The sequence below is a fragment of the Anastrepha obliqua genome, chromosome 4 (genome assembly GCF_027943255.1).
Source record: "Anastrepha obliqua isolate idAnaObli1 chromosome 4, idAnaObli1_1.0, whole genome shotgun sequence".
In the NCBI taxonomy this organism is placed as follows: Eukaryota; Metazoa; Arthropoda; class Insecta; order Diptera; family Tephritidae; genus Anastrepha; species Anastrepha obliqua.
Genome location: NC_072895.1, coordinates 97,236,715 through 97,255,507, shown reverse-complemented (window position 1 = coordinate 97,255,507; position 18,793 = coordinate 97,236,715). Strand labels below are relative to the sequence as shown.

The 18,793-nt window shown below is 34.9% G+C and overlaps 5 protein-coding genes across 7 annotated transcripts in view; 3 read left to right on the top strand and 2 right to left on the bottom strand.

The window, feature by feature from the left end:
* Positions 1–2,821, top strand: part of LOC129244771 (sterol regulatory element-binding protein cleavage-activating protein) — a 63,024-nt gene extending 60,203 nt beyond the window's left edge. For all 3 annotated transcript variants that reach the window (XM_054882600.1, XM_054882601.1, XM_054882599.1), the window contains one exon: positions 1,320–2,821. In XM_054882600.1, coding sequence (XP_054738575.1) covers positions 1,320–1,498 — 179 coding nt within the window. In that variant the 3' untranslated portion in view covers positions 1,499–2,821. The remainder of the gene's footprint in view (positions 1–1,319) is intronic.
* A 5,032-nt stretch (positions 2,822–7,853) lies between these two features.
* LOC129246160 (UPF0587 protein CG4646) lies at positions 7,854–8,595 on the bottom strand. The gene is made up of 2 exons (XM_054884731.1): positions 8,238–8,595; positions 7,854–8,168 (listed from the first exon to the last, which is right to left on the bottom strand). The coding sequence occupies exons 1-2, from the start codon at positions 8,494–8,496 to the stop codon at positions 7,930–7,932; spliced, it is 498 nt and encodes a 165-aa protein (XP_054740706.1). The 5' UTR covers positions 8,497–8,595; the 3' UTR covers positions 7,854–7,929.
* Positions 8,596–9,333: 738 nt separating this feature from the next.
* On the top strand, positions 9,334–9,852 carry LOC129245220 (COP9 signalosome complex subunit 9). The gene is made up of 2 exons (XM_054883259.1): positions 9,334–9,502; positions 9,648–9,852. The coding sequence occupies exons 1-2, from the start codon at positions 9,452–9,454 to the stop codon at positions 9,774–9,776; spliced, it is 180 nt and encodes a 59-aa protein (XP_054739234.1). The 5' UTR covers positions 9,334–9,451; the 3' UTR covers positions 9,777–9,852.
* LOC129245219 (F-box/SPRY domain-containing protein 1) lies at positions 9,812–13,001 on the bottom strand. Its single transcript, XM_054883258.1, has 4 exons — positions 12,316–13,001; positions 11,987–12,260; positions 11,820–11,910; positions 9,812–11,738 (listed from the first exon to the last, which is right to left on the bottom strand). Exons 1-4 carry the CDS (start codon positions 12,618–12,620, stop codon positions 11,644–11,646), a joined length of 765 nt encoding a protein of 254 aa, XP_054739233.1. The 5' UTR covers positions 12,621–13,001; the 3' UTR covers positions 9,812–11,643.
* A 348-nt stretch (positions 13,002–13,349) lies between these two features.
* LOC129245652 (peroxisomal membrane protein PEX13) lies at positions 13,350–15,677 on the top strand. The gene is made up of 3 exons (XM_054883960.1): positions 13,350–14,280; positions 14,354–14,580; positions 14,811–15,677. The coding sequence occupies exons 1-3, from the start codon at positions 13,652–13,654 to the stop codon at positions 15,299–15,301; spliced, it is 1,347 nt and encodes a 448-aa protein (XP_054739935.1). The 5' UTR covers positions 13,350–13,651; the 3' UTR covers positions 15,302–15,677.
* The last annotated feature ends 3,116 nt before the right edge of the window (positions 15,678–18,793 follow it).

Genomic DNA, 18,793 nt, shown 5'->3' with positions numbered 1-18,793 from the left:
TTTACTATAAGAAAAAGCTATTTCCAAAAAATCGATTTTTTGAAAGTCGAACCCTAGACCCCTCCCTTAAGTAAATTATGAACACATTTGACATGTAATTTGTGCTACCATTCTCAAAAAAATAGGTGGTTCAAAAAGCAAACGCTATATGGCCCACCCGTACCTAGTAGCGAATATTTAGACACGATTTTATCCGCTTTAGCATCATGTTTTTTTTAAATAGCTTGAGAACTTAAAATGATAATTAAAACAGAAATATTGTTGAAATGATTTTTTTTTATAATCTGGTAGACATGGCATTCATTTTTTGCCTATGATATCCGGCACATGTCCGCCGCGGTTACGAGTTCATTGTCCATTCAATCAGTCCAATTTTTGACAGATTTTTTCATTAAATCTAGCCGTATGCGTATGCGCTTGAATATTGCAATAAATCGATTGTTGAGTGCGCTGTATGGTAAGTTGCAACGTCTTGTCGGAAACATATCTCATCAATATTCAGCTGATTAATTTTTAGAAACCAAAATTCAGTCAGCATGGCTCGATAGCGCTCGCCATTCACCGTGACGGCAGCTTCTCCTTATTTCGAAAGAAGTAAGGACCGATGATGCCGCCAGCGCTCTATGAAATTCACGAACAGATTTATTAATCTTTTTTTATTCAAAGTAAATTTCCACAATTTCATCTTGAACAGAAATATCAACACAGTTTGCCATTCTCAGTTGCCAAACCATAGATATCGATATCGTTAGTTCTCATGCAGCTAAAAAACCACCTGATACGAGTATATAGCACAGCACACGTTTCCACGACAGTCGGTTCTACGTTACCGAAACGACCCGGATTTATATCCGGCCAAGGACTGTCACTCCAGCAGCATTTCCCGTATGTAAGTATGGGTAATGTATGCTGCTACAACAACAACAACAACAACAAGTATATAGCACAGCTATGACAATATTATGTTTGGCCGAGCTCCTCCCCATATTTGATGTTGTTCCCACAAATGGAGGGAGCTACAGTTTTAAGCCTTCTCCGAACGGGAAATGTTTTTATGAGGAGCCTTTTCATGGCAGAAATACACTGCCATTGCTTGGTGAAGGGCGACCGCTATTATAAAAAATACTTTTTTTTTTCATTTTACTGGAGATGCGCACCTACGCACTCCCGAATGCTAGTCACGCACCAATTCATTCGGCTACGGCAGCTCGGCCAAACACCTGACAAAAGTGTACGCGGCAATTATTTATTTATTTTTGTGACTATATTTTAACTATTTTTTATTTGTATTTTTTTTTTTTTGATTTTCCCTTTTCCAGGCTCTCTAATCGTTTGGGATGTACGCACTGGTGAACCAGCGCGCGAAGTTAAACTTGATCATGCGAATTCATTGCTCTGCCCGAAAACTTTAATGCTAGCCGGCGACGCAGTTGTTTGTGATTATGGCAATGAGTTGCGTGTCGTACGTTTTCCGATAGTCTCGGATAAGTACAGTTGAATTCGCATCGCACTGGCTGAGCATCAAACTAACGATAACAATAATTAAAGTGCGTCCACACATAGTGAAGATAGGAAGGAAAAAAAAAAAAAAAACAAAACCAAAAAAGTGAAAAAATTAATAAAATAAAAAAATTCTATCTTAACTACTACGTACGTCCATACCAAACCATTCACCCGAATGCCTGCAGTCTTAAAGGCTGTGACTAAAGCCTTGTGACGTCCATCTCAGATGGCAAACAAAATATAATATAAAAATAATTCGTGAAATTTGCTTTTTACTGAATTTAAACGCTTCTCACTAATTTTTTATAACAAATAGAACTCGCGTATAAACTACACAACAACATACCTATGTAAGCACATACTCATATTTACCCAAATATGTATGTACAATATATATTTTTGCATACACATACACACATGCATCGCAAAGCAGATGCGGCAGAAAAACCAATGTCCTATAAAAGTAAGTGCACATCCACACATACATACATACACATTTTTATTACTCAAACATGTCATTGTTTTAAAAGGACCTTTTATAGTTAAGAGTAATTAGCTCTACGCTAACGTTATAAACGTTATTGCTTTCACTCTATATTGTAGTTCGTTAATTATTCCTTACATTTCAAAACTAAGCCAAGCAGCAGTGCATTTTTTTATGTTTTGGATTTATCTCTTCCTCTTATCTTCCCTTTTTAGCATGCTTGGTTGCTTGCACTTCTCGCTCTTTGATTGACTTGAGTATGAACTCAACCTTCCACTTTTTAGAAATTTTAAACAAAAATCAACATTGTGCCTACTTTTAAAAGAACTGACTTCCATGCTTTAATTATAAGTTCCATTAAACTGTCAAACTCGTCATTTTTATAACTTTTTAGTGTAGCTTAGTATATAAAATTTATATATATTTGTTTTTGCCCACTGACCGGCGTTTTAGCTGTTTATTTAAATTACAATTTTATTTCTAGTACTAGGTGAAATTTGGAATTTATAACAAGGAAAAATCAAACATGTTTCTTTAAAGGTTTTAGTTCTTTTATTAAATTATAATTAAACTCATTGAATATGACATTAATAAATAACATGCAATAAAACATACATATTTTTAAATATTTTTGTGATGCATTATTTAATATCAAATGTGTAGAGGCTCGTTGAGATAATAAATAACTTTTGCTGGTGCATTTTTTTTCTTTACTTTCTTTCTTTAAGGGGTTACATACGTCCAGCAGCGCCAAAAATGCGCTAAAGGAAAAACTGTTTTTAGAAGGGATAAATATAAAAAATTGTATACATTGGTAATTAGTACTTAAACTTTTTTATAAAGTTGTAAAGAGGTTTATAAAGAGGTTGTCTGTAAAGTCGGTTTACTGACGATAGTTTAACGTGACAACGTCATAAGAAAAGACTGATATAATGGTTGCATTTTTCAAAAGAAAATTTTATTTTATTTGTTTTATAGGATATAGAGAAGGAGGTAAATGGAATCGCAATGAAATTGATCAAGTTACATCTACACAAAGGTGAAAAATTACGAAACATTTATCAAATTACTGATACTGCAGTGCAATTCTGTAATGACGTAATCAATGCAGGACAAACTCTAATAACGAACCTTATTCGCAGAGTTCGCCAGCTCACTTTGCAGATATTGAAAAAGGCGCAGTGATTCCAAAGTCTGATTTTCGATTCTGACTGAAACGTGGATGCGTGACATGAAAAATACTCTGTACTAAAGCATTCACCAACAGCTTTCATTTGATACCCATATTGTACAAACACATTCTAGAGTCCACGTTTTGGTCTCTCTCTCGAGACCCTAGTCACGGAGCGGATGGAAATACTCTGAACTAAAGCATTCACCAACAGCTTCCATTTGATACCCATATTATACATACACATCCGAAGGTTATCGGGTCCACGTTTTGACCTATATCTCGAGCCCTATCCACCAATAGGTATCCAAACTATACGGAAACCATCTTCAATACCTTCTTAACTATGTGTGTAAGTTTGGTTTAATTCGGTGCAAAGACACGGCGGGTCCACGTTTTGGCATATATTTCCAGACCCTAGTCATCAACAGGTATGAAAATTACCCCGTATTAAAGCACTTATCAACAGCTTTCATTTGATACCCATATTGTACATACACAACCAAAGGTTACCCGGGTCCACGTTTTGACCTATATCTCGAGACCCCAGTCACGGAGCGGTATGAAAAATACTCTGTACTAAAGCATTCACCAACAGCTTCAATTTGATATCCATATTGTACAAACACATTCTAGGGTCCACGTTTTGGTCTCTATCTCGAGACCCTAGTCACGGAGCGGCATGAAAAATACTCTGGACTAAAGCATTCACCAACAGCTTCCATTTGATACCCATATTGTACATACACATCCGAAGGTTACCCGGGTCCACGTTTTAACCTATATCTCGAGCCCTATTTCCAAAATAAAATATAATCCATGTTACTCGTGGATGATGTAGCTTTCGAATGGTGAAAGAATTTTTAAAATCGGTTCAGTAGTTTTTGAGCCTATTCATTACAAACAAACAAAGTTTTCCTCTTTATAATATTAGTATAGATTTGTTCGTTTTGAAAATTGCGCGAAATTGTATATGTATATGCATGTTTATATACAACATATCTTATAAGGTATATGGTAATTATTACCATACATTTTTTCCTTCATATATAATAAAAAAAATTAATAATAATAACATTAAAACAACAGGTATTATTAACAAACTTGGTTTTATTTTAAATTCTTCAAGTGAATCAAATTAATAATAAGCAATAAGAAGGCATATGCAAATACAAATACGTGAATTTATATATGTACATATGCGCATATACATACATATATACGCTCACTTAAGTAGGAGAGAGCAAGATGTCGAACGTTGCCGTTCATTTGCTTTGTTTGCTTTGTCGTTCGTTCCGCGCTTTCGCTTGCAGTTCATTCAAGGTAACGGCAATGAGCAAGGTAACGACAAATGAGCAAGGTAACGGCAATGAGCAAGGTAACGACATATGAGCAAGGTAACACTAATGAGCAAGGTAACGACACATTTTTTCGTGCGTGCAGCCTGTTAAATCGAATTATAAGACGTTATCACGTCAAAAGTATGTTAATTTTTCTTCACAAAAAATAGTATATAAAAAACCGTGACCTGCCCCAAAGTACAATGAAAAAAAGTTGCCCCACGGTCTGCATCATTTCTCCTTGAAATGTTGATGAATCTGTAAAAAGTAAAATATTTCTTGTAGAATAAAATTGTAGTTACAGTCTGTCGCGCCGGATTTTTGAATTTCGAAAAATTTTGCAATTTACGGCATTCAAAAAAAAAAGTATGCGTTTTACGTCATAAATGTCACATTTTAATTATGTTTATAAAATTTTTTAATAAAAATTTTAAAAATCCGGCTCGACATACTGTAGAGAAAACACTTTCGAATATTAAAAAAAAACTCATCAAAAATTATTAAAAACTGTATGAGTTATCATGCAGACCGTACCGGAAAATTTAATTTCGAGAAAAACAAGTTTAAACTTTCCAGTGCATCAAACGAAGGACAGCTACCTCTGCGCATCAAACTCTCGTCGGGCAGTTACATTTTCTACCATAACTTTGTATCTATGGAGAATTCTTACAATCGACTTCCACAAAAATGCGCCTAAAACTATAAAGAATAATCTAAAAAAAAAATGGATTTTCTTGAAATATTTGTACGTAAGTAACCCCTTAAAGAGCGAGTAATTTTTTGCACAAACTATAATTTCGGTGAAACAAATGCAGTCTTACAAATTAGTTCCCAACTGAATACTCCTTCTATCTATAAAAAAAACCGAAATGTATTATTATATCGAGAAAATATGAGTATGTGATAAAAAAATTTACTTTAACAAATGCATACTAAAGTCATTCAGGGGTGTTCTGCAATCCTATCGATTCTGATTTATTGGAAATTACTAATCTGAAGAATAATTCCATGGCCGTTGACCCCGTGCCACCGAAGAAAATACTGGCATATGTACGTCGGGTCTAATTTTATTCAAGCGCGTTGTCAAAAGTTCACCAGTTGAACGACGAAAGGAGATCATTTCTAACTCGTCTTGACATGGATCTGGCCGACACAATCATTTCTCTGGACATGAATTTCTGCTTTCTAAGGGATTTTGTTCTTAACAAGCAAAATTTGCACGAAAATGAGTATAAATTGAATAGACAAAAGCAAAAATAACGTAACTTTTTTCTAAGAATTTCTTCTCGCCGTATGCATTGTAAAATTTGTCACAGAATTTATGGCAATACTAAGTATATTCGATTTTCATCGTATTTGGCGTCCTGTGATTCGATTTGTCATAAATTTCGATTTGATACTTTCTTTGAAATTATCGTTTTATTAAGCATTTAAAAAATGAAGTGTAAGTATAAAGCATGTTTCTCATTATTTACATATACAGCTGTTGACAGCTAATTAGAAACGACACTTATTTCAAAATAAATCTTCGATTTTCCTTTTAAACACGTATTTTCATAACTTTTTGCCAATTTTATTTAAACATATGATAAACTTAAAAACTAGTGGAAAACAATTTAATCCCAATTCTTTATTAAATATATATATATTTTTTTAAAGCATGTGAAATGCACGATTTGTATAGGGCAACTAATTAGAAACAGTAATGTATTATCAGATCAACATAAAGATTATATTAGTATTTGGTTCCATAACCCTTTTGCTTCAACACTGCCTCACATCGATTGCGCATTGATGTAATGAGATTCTGACAGTGCGCCACAGGTATTGCTTGCCATGCCGTTTTTACTTCGGCAAAAAGGACATCCATATTTGGGATATTTTTGGCACTAACGGCTTTTTTAACGTCTCCCCAGAGATGCTCTATTGGGTTTAAGTCCGCACTGGATGATGGCCATTCCCAAACATTGATGGAATTTTCGTCAAAAAACTGTTTCGTCAACTTTGCCGTGTGCTTTGGATCATTATCCTGTTGAAACTTCCATATAACAGGCAAATTTTCCTCAGCCCACGGCAACATTACATTTTTTAGTATATCGACGTATTTCTCCTTATTTAAAATTCCATAAATCCTATGGATTGGGCCAACACCATTCCACCAGAAACATCTCCACACCATGATTGATCCTCCACAATGCTTCACTACCCGTGAAACGTAGCGAGGATTGAATTCTTGGTTGATTGGCCGTCGAACATACCTTCTACCATCTGGGCCTATGCGATTTATCTGGGTTTCATCGCTCCAAACCGTATATTTCCATTGATTTGGAGTCCATGACCAATGGGATCTCGCAAAGACTACTTGCCGTCTCCTTTGTATCTTGGTTAGAAGGAGCTTCTTGCGTGCTGCTCTGCCATGCAGTCCAGATTCGACCAGACGCCGAGCAATTGTCCTCTTGGATATTTCGAAATTATATTGATCCTGAATTTCCCGTTGGATGTCAGTGAAAGTCTTTTTTGGGTCTCTTTTGGAGATGATTGCTATCTTGCAGCCAATTTCTGCTGAAGTTTTCCGGGGCCTTTTCTTACGTGCAACATTGTGAATAGTCTTAAAAAGTTGGATATGCTTTAAGGCGTTAAAAACCATTTTTTTTTTGAGCATTTGACTTGCTTAGAAATTTCACTGTACGACTCTCCAGGTCAAAAAAGGAGCTGCGCAGAGCAGGTGTACAGCTGCTGCTTTTTCCCATTACACATCTTGAAGACGAATATTTTAGTTGCTTTTAAACAACTAATTTAAAATATATACATACCAAAAAGTCGATTATATTACTATTAAAATAACACAACTCGCCGAATATGCTTCCATTGAACAACTGTTTCTAATTACTCGTCTCAGTTTATTTACCTTGAACCAAGTAACCGATGCACTGCGTTGGATAATATTAACGGTACTTCAATTTCACAACTACAAAACTAGGCGCATTGGGTAGTAAATAGAGTAACAAAAGCAATGCAAATGATTTTAAGAGAAAAAATAACGGTAAATTTAAACAGTTTAATATTATGCTCATCAAGCCTTTAACAAAAGGGAGCGTTTCTAATTAGCTGACAACAGCTGTACATATATATACATATATGAATTATACAAATTTTCGTATGAAGGAAAAACACAAACTGTTCACAATGTAATGCAAAGATAAACAATAGATGCACCAAAAAAAAAAAAACAAATGGTTGGATTTGTACTCGATTCGAGCTTCTCAACCGAACATCTTCCATATTTCGATTTGGAAATCCAAATCGGAACACCCCCGCTTAATTTTCTTATTTATATAAAAAAATACCCATGTAATTTTCAAAACTTAAACTTTCTTGGCAGCTTATAACACGTAAGCTTTTTTGCTTGTTCCTCAAATACATGCAACCCTCTATTTCTTCAATTTTATAAATTGTGACGCGAATTCATACACTCCAACTGACTCCTTATTCTTTTGATCGTATTCAACCCAATCATCCTCGGACAAATCCACATCTTCGAATGTTTGGCCATTCTCAGCGGACCGTACTATCCAACCAGTGCGTGGCGAAAACTCGACTGGTTCGACGCCTCTGCAATCGAATACGACAATAGTCTTAAATTTCCCCGCATCATCCTGAGTGTACAATGCTGAAACAAAAATTAGTAAATCAAATAAAGTACATCTTACAAATATTAAGGGCAAGACATCTTCATTACCATTTGTCTTCTCTACTACGTCAATACTATTTTCACGTCCGCACATTTTGCATTTCATATAGAAATTGAACCCATCGGGATTACGTGAATCTGCACCACCTTGCGAGCGCTCCGATTCGGTTATGTCGTGCCATTTATCGGACGTTTCCCCACAGTTTGTGCATTTCACTTTCACAAAAAATTGATAATCCGGATGATTGGTTTCTAGACTTTCAATGTTCTCTAGAGTAGCTGAGATTTGCAAACCAACACGCACCATTTTGGAATTATATTGATTTGTATATTAGACAATAATAATAGCAAAATACTCCTGCGATTTAGAAATTTGTTTGAAAATTTCTAATATAGAATTTTAGCGAGCACATATCAATCGAGGAGCTGTCAACATCAGAAATAATGTCAACATGCCGGTTACAGTTCAATATTGCCACATCCACCACTTTGTTGTATTAGTTATTTTTTATTTGGGCAAAATTAATATCGTCGTCCATTTATGAATTTACAATTTTAATGCTACCCTACAATGGAAAGAGTATAATAACATAGACAGTAGGTGGCGTTCATTGAGATTAAAGACTTAATTCGGAATTATATCAGGAATTAAGTGCAACTAGTCCTTATCAACTGCTTAAGTTATATTTATTTTGCTGACAAAACTGTCCATTAAACAAAACAGCTGTTCACGAATCCGCAGAACAACCGTCTGTCACATTAGTCAGTAAAAAATGGACTGCAGGAAACAAAATCGCAGGTATTCGCTGAACTGATACTAAAAAAAATTATTTATTAAAAAAAAAATTTATTTACAATTTCTCAAACTGCTCCGAAATATCAAAACAATTAATATAATTTCGAACGTGTTAGTGCAAACTAGCATTGCATGCAGCCTTTTTCCATATTACTTAAAACAAAATAAAAAAAAAATTAATAAATAACAATCCAAAAACTGGAAATACAAATTGTACCAGACGGCTAGAAGTTTTCCTTAAATTTTATGTCCGCTATTGCCGTCCGTTAGGTCACACACCGCTTGAGTGGTAAACACTGAACGTACCAAACGAAACAGCTGCTCGTCATTATTTGACATTTTGCTGCCTCCATTAGTTACATTTCTGTTTTGTCTAAAATCGTTTTATTGGTGTAAAAGTTTTACTAACATTTTGCATATACAAAAGTAAAGACTTACCAGTACAACGGATCCTGTATTGCGAGAGATGAAGCCAACACCGGCTGCTGATGAAATGTTCAGTACGGACATGGAAGAGGTGAGAGAGTATACTTTCAGTGAAGAAGCACCTAAGTACTGTATAGTATGTTGCGTGAAAGTGCTGGAAGCGCGTATCGCGCGAATTCAAACAAACAATTTTAGCAAGCTTACGCCCTAGCTTTACTTACTTCTGTGCATTTCAGTCCGGTAGTTCCTCTGGCCTGCTCATCGATTTGCCAACTAACGAGAAGCAAGTGCACGCCGACTTCTACAATGATTTTGATGATTTATTTGATGATGATGACGATGTGCCAGTGAACAGTAGCGAATAAACCACTTTCAAAAATAATCATATATAAGTACATCCATGTAACTAATAAAATAGCACATTTTTATTTGAAGTTCAAATATGATTTTAATTTTTTTCTTATGCATATTTACATGTACTCTTTCGCTTAACCTAATGGTATGTTTTTGTGGGAAAGAATAAGGGAAGGAGGAATTAATTGAATGTGTATACATATGTGTAAAATACGCGTTCATACTTTATTTAACTTAAAATTAACTAAATTTATATTTACATTCAGCACGAAAACACAAACCGAATACGTGGACTAGTCGGACTTATGAAATTAATTAACAGTGTCAATTTAAAAATATACATTAATAATAATGACCTACATAATTTTTAATTACAAAGAATATACGAAGTTTGAATGTTTAAAACAATTTTTTATGTAAAAGCTATAGTTCGAATCTGCTGACAACTATTTGAAGTCAATTCAGTAAAAATATATATGTAAAATGAAAAGTCACATTGCAAGGTGCACATACAATGAGGCGCATGTGAAATGGTGCGCTATTCATGAGGATTTATAAATGTTCTATAAGTATGTGTGATAAACTGAGGTACATGTAAGTTCCGGCGACAATCGTACCTGTGCTACTGGACCAACCGGCGAGAACTTTCATACCTGCAGCATTTCCCCAAATTTTTTGTAGTAGTGTTGGAAGCTGGTGAAACAAGTATGTATTGAACGCTTAATTTATATCTTACGCATCTTAATTATTTAACCCTGCCTGTAAAATATTAGTTATTGCACGTATAAACTGTAACGCATATCTAAAGTATAAAAAAATTTCATTGGTTCAGGGGTAAGTATTTGGTGTCTTTCGTTGAAAAAAAAAACCAATAAAAAACTAATATCGAATTTAATTCTTACTCAAATTTAGCGACATTTCATTTGTCATGATTTGGAAAGACTACAAATAAAAGGTTTTCAGTTAAATTTAAATGCAATTCAGGCACAAAAGCGCCTAAATATTTTTTTATGCAAATGGAATTGGCTTAACGTTTTCGGAATGTCTGTGCATACATTTTTACTAATTAATTTTGTATTTATGCCATAATTTCAAAACAATTTGTAGATGCTCAGTTAAAACATTTATGACGCTTGTAAATGTTGACAACGATATGAATGGACGAAGGTATTTTTCCTGCCCCGCAAATCTTTGGTTTGACATCAAGTAACTGATTCTTATTCAAAAAATGGGTTTAATTACAAACTGTGTACATCTAAATTGTTATAAAATAAATAAAATGGTTCGCTGCAGGTATTGCATACGAGTTGCCATTATTTCATTTTCTCATTCTTAAACATCTTAGTATCTCTTTGATTACTAAAGATTTGTTAGTGATTTTTTAAGAGCATTTAAATTTGAGTTTGTGTTTTGTCTAAAAGAAAGATAATTTTTACAAATCCTATACGTTAACTATGTATTTGTTATTGTAAGGTCTACTGTTGTTACGATTATAATTTTCGTTTTTGCGATTGAACGTAAGTGGTAAGCTCGTCTTAGGGATGTGTATTGAAAAACTGTTGTGAAAAATTTAGCGTCGTTCGATTTCAAGATAAAACATAATTTTATATTAGATCACGCTTTGAAGCTAAAATAGATCGGCTATATTTATGTAAGTATTTACGTATGAAAATTAATTATCAGATATTTTACTTATTTTAACATTTGGAAAAGTATAAAATATTCACTTTTGAAATTACTGTCTCTACTCAAATGTAACCTTCTCATTTACACGTATGGGCATATATAATATAAGATATATACCATTTGCTTATATGTAGGTGCACACATCCCTAATTATTTTACCACACCCATTTAGTAGAAATACACACAGGCCATTTAGCCATCTAAAGGCGGTCCTAAATACACCATCGACACCTCCGTATTGCCATATACTGCAGACACTGTGGGGTAAAGCTTCTTATCTGGCAAACCTGCAATTTTATATCAAAATTAATATATAATTTTGTCGTAAACTGCATAAGTAACACAATTTTTCGCTCTTGGGCCCTTACCTTTAAACGCTATACCTAAAAATTCACTGTTCTTTTCAAAGGATAACGTATTATCGTCACAATCAAGTATGACACGTATCCGCTCACCGACCTTCAATAAAAAAAAAATAAGTATCCATTATAAATTATTTGCCATATCTACATCATAAATGTAAAACAAAACATACCTGATATTTTGGTGGGTTATTTAGCAGCGGATAATTGCCCTGCGCATCACCATTATGCAGCAACAAATTGTCCACTAAATTCCAGCCCCAACTTTGATCGTCTGAACCTAGTAGAGCAACATAGCCATGACATTGTAACGCCGCCTCCTTTGTTGAGATGCCAATAACAGCGACCGTGCCCAGCGGTCCTTCCCATATCACCTCCCACGAATGACGTCCTTGTCGAAAACCGATTTTACCACGTGCTGCATCTGTGCTTTGAGCGACGGGATTGCTACGAACAACAAAAGACTAAAATATAATCTTTGTTCTTAGTTTATTTCACTTACCGGTGTAATGTAAAACCATTAGGTTTTATATACACATTACGTGAACAATCGTTTGGATTCCAGGCGTGATAATAAGCGCGTAATCTTTTTTTATATGTCGTTAAAGATGTCAGCAAATCTGATTTGATTGCCTCTTGTGGCAACTTTCGCAAACAATGCATTCTCCACACCTCTGAAATTTCATCGTTCAAGAAGTGATACCAATTCCAGCAAACTAAGGCGCAATTTCGCAAATCGCGTAAATCCAAATAGGAGAAGATCACTTCCAATACATTGTAATTCATTGCCAGAAATGGATCAACCATTTTGTTTATTTGTTATTCTCCGACTGAAAATTACTGCTTTACTCGATTTTTCGAAGTGTGTCAAATTATATTTGTGGGACTGTGAGCTAGTTTTTGCACCTTTTTTCCGCAATGGTCGGCTCCTTTTCGATAATGTAACGTTATTAGTTGACCGTGTGATTATTATCGGCGAGCTTCTCCAATGGTCGCTGTTGTATATTTTGTTCCTTCAAAACTTTACAACGAACTTATCTTCTTTTAAATGTTAAACGTATTTTATACATTTTCGCTTTTCTATTTAAGCTATCGACTTTGGTGAATAATTTATGTAAATAATTTATATCTGCCTTCATTTATTTTGCACAAAAAATCCTTTACAAAACCCCAACAAAAACTAAAATTACCAGCATTATCAAAATTGGTTTTTTGACGTTTTTCTTCACATATCATTCGTGCCAATGCGAGAACTGGACATCAGAGAACGTTAAATTTAACGTTCTCTGTGGACATATACTGATATCACTGCATACACATTATCTATTTTAATAATATATTGGATATATTTCAAACATGCAAAATATCAAAAAATTAAGACAAATATGTACATACATATATATAGTAAAAATTGTATGCATACATACCTATGTATTTGTCTATTTCCCTCGAGCATTTAATTCTAATTTTGTTCACTGGCAGCACCACGGCTGTTTGCGGTCTTTCAAAATTTGCCAAATGTCATACCAAAACGAATGTAGATGAATTCGTCTTGTGTCATACGATTCGACTTGTAGAATAATACGCTGCGTTTTTAATATCTATTTTTGGTAAATTTATGTTTGTATAATTTACAAACTAAAAAATAGTTTTACTTAGAAAACTTTAAGGGTTGCTAGTGCTTAAAAGAAAATATGTGAATACGTATTACTTAATACAAAACTGGATTTTTAAATAAAAGTAGAAGTGAATCGATAAGAAAGGCGTAGTGAATTTGGAGCAAAGTTCAAGTAGTGTGTACATTAGTTGACTGCCACGGAAGCTCTAAACAACAAGTCATGGTCGACAACGGGGGTGCTACCAATAATTTCCGTAGCCCTGTACTGGTTGAGTCGAATCTAATACCTCCAGCAGGAATGACAGGTAGCGGAGGTGGTGGTACAATGGGAGGAAGCATCGACACACAACTACGTACACCATTCGCTGGTAATGTTCGTTCCTTACCACCACCCCTGCCACTGTCACCTTATGGTCCAACTAATGGTGCCTATGGTGCTAACAGCGGTTTTGGCGCATACGGTGGTTATGCAGGCTACAATAGTTTCGGTAACGGTTTTGGCTCGTACGGCGGTTACGGTAGCGGATTTGGTTCATATGGTGGCTACGGTAGTAATTTTGGCAGCGGGTTCAATCGGTTCGGCATGGGAGGCATGAACCCCATGGATCCTGAGTCGCGTTTCATACAATTAGCTGAGGCTAGCTCACGACCAGCCTTTGAGAGTATTGAATCATTAGTTTCTGCTATCGGAAATATTGCTGCTATGCTGGATTCCACATTTTTCGCAATCACCAGTTCATTTCGCGCTATATTAGGTGTGGCAGCGAATTTTGGACGCTTGCGCGGTGTATTCGCACAGTTTTGGCAAACATTTGCAATAATTCGTGGTTTAACATGGATATATAAGAAGTACGAATTTATAAAATGATGATTTCTTCATGCTTCAACAAAACCAAATTCAAATGACTTTCCTTCTTTTTAGAATACTTTACTGGCTTCGCTTATCGGACATGGATCCATCAACTGAAAAGTTCAAGCAGGCATTTGCTGAAGCTCTTAACGACTCGTCAAAACAATCCGAAGCCCCTAAACTGCCACGAAAAGGTCAATCCCCATGGCCGGTGTTGGCCTTTATAAGTTTTATATTCACTGCACCTTATCTTATAATGAAACTCTTGGGCACTGTAACAAATACAGCACAAGAAGAAGGTACGTGCTCATCTATATATGTATATATGTGTGTATTTTCATTTACTTTACGAGACACACGATGCTAATATTATTTATTTACATACGTATACGCTTTATTATATTGCCCCTAGTAGCTACCTTATCGCGGTCTCAATTTTTATGATTACAAATCTGTGCAAACATATTTTTTAAGATTAGATAAAAACTGCATGATAGAAATTATGTATCATGGTTTTCCTCTATTGCAGCACGTAATCCGACCAAATGGGTGAATCCTATTGAGACGATTGCAATGTATGATTTCCAAGCACGAAATTCCACTGAGTTGACCATAAAATGCAATCAACCGTTATTAATTGCACCGAAGGAGATACAGAATACGCTGGGCATGCTAAATACTGGTTGGGCAATGGCTAGCAGCATAGATTATCAAAATGTTGGCATTATACCGATCAATTATGTTAAGAGCCCACAACAGTTGCGTGAAGAACAACAGCAACAACACATGCGGCAGCAGGAGTTTATGATGTCAGACGTGGCTCAGGCAGCAGAGCCAACAATAAACAGCGAACCGCAACCAGCGTTAATGAATCTATCAGCGTCGTCGTTCCCAGCACCACCTACACTTCATCAGAAGGGTAATGTCGCAAATACGCCTGATTTCGACATCGCATCACAGCCTTTTGGGCCGCCTAACACAGCCGCAATGTTAGCTACGAGTGGCAGCAGCGAAGCATAATAATTCCAATAAATGGACTGTGCTGCCGGTAGCAGTATTGAATTTACTATAATATTAAGACTACTAAATTTCTATACGTGCATTGTTTTCTTTAATTGGTTAGGTGTATTAATTTATAGGTTAAGCTGCAAAATTGTGTCTGGTATTTTAATTTTCGCCGTTTGCAACTTAAATGGGTGTTTGAGAGAAAAGGAACGAAAATATACATGCATATGTATATAAGAGTAACATCTTTTGTTTTATATGTATATTTTCTTGGTTTGTGCATGTGTTAGTTCATTTAAATTATTCCCCGAAAACAATTACATATATTATTTTTAAGTTAATTTAGATAATATATTAAAAATACATTTATACTGAAGAATAATTTACTGAATGGGCTATATTTTATTCAGAATTAAAAAAGTTGAGGTGACCAACGACAATATTCGAATATGAGCTTCATATATGCATGAAAATGCTGGATGAATCCTGATTCAGCTGCATATATAAATTTGAATGATATATTCGGATTATCCCTAGTATGGGTTGTACAGCATTTTAAAATTAATAACTTTAAAATTAAAAAAAAAAACGATCTCAAACTTTATTGTATATTTCCGAAATTATCTAAAAGTTAAAACGGCATCACTTTTCAAGCACGTTGGTTTAAAATATAATTTTTTTAAACAAAAAGTAGGTTTAGTTATTTTCACAGCAATTCAGAGTTTCACTGTCAAACTTGTCGCCTCTTGAGCTTTGAGTTCTTGTATAGAACCTACTTTCAAAGTAGAAGCGTAGAAGAAGTTTTAGAGTCTTAGAGCTAGCTACCAAAGAGTGACTTCATAGAATAGAATGGGTCTGACAACCGTTCCGTATAGCCAATGTAATGTGTACAGCTTCAGATCCCATCCTTAAATCTATGGCCGTTTTGCAGACATAGGTATAGGGTGGTTGAAGTTGAGCTTCCTATTGGTTGGAATTGACGCTGAGTCCGCTCGCTAAGAACTTGGAAATACTTTGCCGATGTTGCGAATGCAATGTCATCAACATAGGATTAAAGCCAAGTTCTTTCTTGATTTTGGAAAAAATCTAATAAAATGTAGCCTCCAATGGCTTGCCTTTTAGGTGAGTTTGTGATAAATAAACGACACTGAACTCTCCGAGAAAAACAGACTTTGTCACAAGAAGTTTTGGTTCATTTGTTCATGATAATAGGCAGTGCTATCCGCGGGAAGCGTTTTTGTGTAACTATCAGGCCCAACCGATTCGTTTTCGGTTGCGAGGTGGGACTCTCAAAAAAGAGTTGGAAACTTTACCGAAGACCTCTTCTCTGTTGGAAGTGAAAAAAGTGAGTTTGTTCTCGCAGCTGCTTACGGATAAATTGTTTACTAAAATAGAATCTCGTTGGGCCTCACCTGAGGGTTGCGGTGAAAAGATGGGAGATGAAAAGGTGGTTAGTGTCGAGCGACTAACATTTAATGTTGATGTGTGGCTGAAGGTAGATGGTTCGTAAAGATCGGGAGTAGAAAAGCTTAAAGTGTCTTCAATACCGCGGAAAGGAGAGATATCGGTCGTTATGAATCCTTCCTCTTTTCCACTTTTCAGAGATAAAAAGAGTGCGCATAGACTAGTTAACCGATCCCACGGTAGTCGGCTCTACGTTACCCATACATGTATTGAAAATATTTATACTGCCACAGCAACAACAATCAGTCGAAGATCTTTATGAGGTATGTTTCTTCCGTTTTACCGATGCTTTTCAACATATGCAATGGCTTTGGAGACCCTTGCTTTCTTGATGGTCACCTAAACTTCATTGCTAGTGAAAGCAAGCGGTGCGTTGTTGTTTGCCAAGTTGCGCAGTTTTCAAGCAGCACGACGGGGTCCAAGCCCGTCCAACGGAGGATTCAGTATTATCTAGAAGCTGCTCCTCGGAGGCTGTAAATCGGACAAGCGTCAGCAGACATTGAATGCGTACAGCTCGCGGGTTCTGTCACGACAAGTAGAAAACGAGTTTTAAGGATAAATATTTCCAGTTCGAGCACCAAATGTTGCAAAAACTAACGCCGTGTGTTTTAAGTAGTGCTTAAGGGGTTATATACAGTTAGAAGACCGAAAAAAAGCGAATTTTTCAGAATTTTTTCTGAGAAAACTTTTAAATTTATTGATCTATTGATTTGTACACCTATTATGTTATCTTTTAACTGTATTTTGAAACTTAGTATTAGTAAAAATATTTATTTGGAAAGGAGCTACAGCTGATCTCCGGGAGCTCCTCTCAAAAGAGACGTTTTGCAGTGACCACTATATCTCTGAACTGGATTCTCTGAAATTAAAAAACCAAACGAAACGGTTAAAGTAAATTAAATCTAGTGACTAATCGAAAGAATAAGTAAAATAAAACTTTTCGACAAAATGGCGGCTTCCAAAAAAAATCGATTTTTGACCAAAATTTCGGTCTCAAATTGTTTATAAAAAATATATATTTATCGGTGAGAAAAAATTTTTTGACTAATTACTAAAAAATATTTTTCAGAAGCTCGTGTTAAAATTTGAGACTAATTGGTATAGCCGCTTTGAGTAATGCTGGTCACCTACTTTGAAAACACCATTTTGAGAAAAATGCGTTTAAACTCCGGCCTTGTACTTTCAAGCACTCTGAAACGCCTTTTAAAATTTGCGTATAACTTCGAAAATTACAACGGAACGATATTAAATTTTCTGTGTGTATTCTTATATATATGTACGTTAAGAACAAAAAATCGATTTTTTGAAAATTCTAGCTGCATATAACTCCTTAATTACCCCAACTTAACCCTCAATTGAAAAAAATTATACTTTTTTCTCTTTATAAATTGAAGTCGATATAAGTAGTACACTTTATTTATCCAACTCATTTCATTTTTCGTCAGTTCAATATCATTGTCGCGTACAAAGTGTGCAATTAAGGTGTTACTTCTTGCATATTTCACATTTCTTAAAGTTTCCTCTTCATCGTTTCCGTTAGTTTAAACATTTAGTTTTTATTTTCAATAATTAATATTGATTTATATCTATTTATTTGCCTTTCATATGCAATATACAATCACACATTAAGTGTAAAATTAATTTAAAAATGTTTTAAGATATTTGCTCCCGAATTCTGGCAAATTGATCCCTTTTATATTAGTATTCATTCTTTAGGTTATGCATTTCGGTTTACATACTGAAATATGCTTGGAAAATATGCATCTAATAGGTGGTATTTTAGCATACCAACTAGAAAACATTAACATTATTTTTAGAATTAGTTGTTTCATATTTTCCTTTTGTGAAAAAACTTGCCTTTATTCATTTAAAATACAAATATAATTTTTTTGTTAAATTATCATATCAATATATTGAATGTAGCTTATGCTCAAGACTTACCGATTCGGTTTAATTTTTTTTTTTTGTTTTGGAAGGATTAGGCGTTGCTGTCAGTGAGCATCAGCTACTTTAGCGCCCACACGTAATATTGAGATTACATAT